Below are 2,500 nucleotides of genomic sequence, written 5' to 3'. Positions count from 1 at the left end.
CTTCATCCCTTTCTCTCTCCTCCATCCATCTCTCCTTCATCCCTCTTTTCTGTCTCCATCTCTCCTTCATCCATCCGTCCATCTCTCCGCAGCACAGCAGGCAGGGGCTCCCCTGGAGGTGATGGACACACACACACGCACGCACGCACGCACGCACGCACGCACGCACGCGCAGAGATAGAGAGAGTCTCTATCCGCAGGTGAAAGAGTGGGAGAGATGGAGAGAGTCTCTATTGTTCCCAGTCAGCCCGGTCCGGTCCAGTTGTATGTGTGTGTGTGTGTGTGTGTGTCTCAGAAGCGAGGTTTCCGGTGCCGTCCCGTGTACTTGGTGTCCGCACGCACTTCCCTGCAGGAGCAGCAGGAGGAGACCAGTCAGTACAGGTGCACACACACGTGCACACACACACACACACACACACACACACACACACACACACACACACACACACACACACACACACACACACACACACACACACACACACACACACACACACACACACACACACACACACACACATATCTCTCTCACTCGCACACACACACACACACACACACACACAAACACACCTCACACACAGACACACACACACAAATATCTCTCTCACTCACACACAAATATCTCTCTCACTCTCACACACACACACACACACCTCTCTCACTCACACACACACACACACACACATATATCTCTCTCACTCACACACACACACATCGCTCTCACTCTCACACACACGCACATGCACACACACACACACACATATCTCCCTCACTCACACACACACACACACACACATATCTCTCTCACTCACACACACACAAATATCTCTCTCACTCTCTCACACACACACACACCTCTCTCACTCACACACACACACACACACATATCTCTCTCACTCACACACACACACATCGCTCTCACTCTCACTCACACACACACGCACACACACACACACACACACACATATATCTCCCTCACTCACACACACACACACACACACACACACACATATATCTCTCTCACTCTCACACACACACACACACACACACACACATATATCTCTCTCACTCTCACACACACACAACACACACACACACACAACACACACACACACTCTTACTGTCCCTGCCTCCTCTCTTATACACACACATACACACACACCCTCTCTTTCACACACTTTCACACACACACACACACACACACACTTACCGTCCCTGCCTCCGGCGTCTCTCCTTCTTCTCCACGATCCAGTCTTTGCTCTTCTTCACACTCCGCCCCTTCATGTGCTTAAACCTGGACCTGGAGCACCACACACACACACACACACACACACACGGAGCACAACAAACACACACACCGAGATTCATGTTGAAGGAGTGAAAAAACAGGTGTGTGTGTGTGTATGTGTGTGAGGGCGGAAAACCCCCCAGAGCCTGTCTGTGTTCCGGGGGGACGACACCCTCTTGTTCTCTCAGTCAAACTGGTCGCTCAGCATGGGGAGGGATGACCCCCTACTGACCACGACCTTGACCTTATAGATGCCACAGAACACAGACCATATCTCTGATTTGACCCTCTCTGCTTGTAACAGAATAAAACCTGATTCCTGAGTTTCTTGCAGTTTGCCCGTCTATTATAATTTAATAACGCTTACACCTTACAGATGACCACTAATAATAATAGCCTCTAATGTAGTCACACCAGGCATCTTTTACCCTTTGGTGTTGCATGTATGTGTGTGTGTGTGTGTGTGTGTGTGTGTGTACCTCTGCGCTGTGAACTGAGCCTGGGAGGACACTCCCCTCTCCACCATCTCTGATCCGAGACCCTGAAACACACATCAGAAAACACACAGCAGGTCATGAGCAACACACTAACACTACACACACTACACTACACACAGTACTCTACACGCGTTACCAGTACACACACTACCACTACACTACACACACTACTCTACACGCACTACCAGTAGCTACACACACTACCACTACACTACACACACTACTCTACACGCACTACCAGTACACACACTACACTACACACACTAACACTACACACACTACACTACACACAGTACTCTACACGCGTTACCAGTACACACACTACCACTACACTACCACTACACTACACGCACTACCACTACACTACACTACAAGCACTACCACTACACACACTACCACTACACTACACTACAAGCACTACCACTACACTACACACACTACCACTACACTACACGCACTACCACTACACTACACAAACTACCACTACACTACACGCACTACCACTACATTACACTAGAATATTCACTCATAAGACGATTCATCATCGCCTAAACTGTCACATCTGACAGAGGTGATGACTAGAGGTCACAAGTGAAAGGTCACAGGTGAAAGGTCGCAGCTCAGAACTGACCTTGGGCAGCACTCCACTCACTCCAGCAAACAGGCACAGGAAGAACCTGCAAATGGACAAACACACACACACATGTAGGAAAGA

At 49.3% G+C, this 2,500-nt stretch overlaps 1 protein-coding gene across 1 annotated transcript in view; it reads right to left on the bottom strand.

Annotated features, from left to right (window-relative positions):
• Positions 1-2,500, bottom strand: part of bud23 (BUD23 rRNA methyltransferase and ribosome maturation factor) — an 11,459-nt gene that overhangs the window by 166 nt on the left and 8,793 nt on the right. Inside the window, exons 9-12 of the mRNA XM_062521629.1 lie at positions 2,417-2,462; positions 1,768-1,829; positions 1,211-1,300; positions 1-346 (exon numbers count right to left, since the gene is read on the bottom strand). The exon at positions 1-346 is cut by the window's left edge and continues 166 nt beyond it. Of these exons, the coding sequence (XP_062377613.1) occupies positions 292-346; positions 1,211-1,300; positions 1,768-1,829; positions 2,417-2,462 (253 nt within the window). The 3' untranslated portion in view covers positions 1-291. The remainder of the gene's footprint in view (positions 347-1,210; positions 1,301-1,767; positions 1,830-2,416; positions 2,463-2,500) is intronic.

Source organism: Sardina pilchardus, chromosome 19 (genome assembly GCF_963854185.1).
Source record: "Sardina pilchardus chromosome 19, fSarPil1.1, whole genome shotgun sequence".
Classification (NCBI taxonomy): domain Eukaryota; kingdom Metazoa; phylum Chordata; class Actinopteri; order Clupeiformes; family Clupeidae; genus Sardina; species Sardina pilchardus.
The sequence above is the reverse complement of the archived record's forward strand: the minus strand, read 5'-3'. Positions and strand labels throughout refer to the sequence as shown.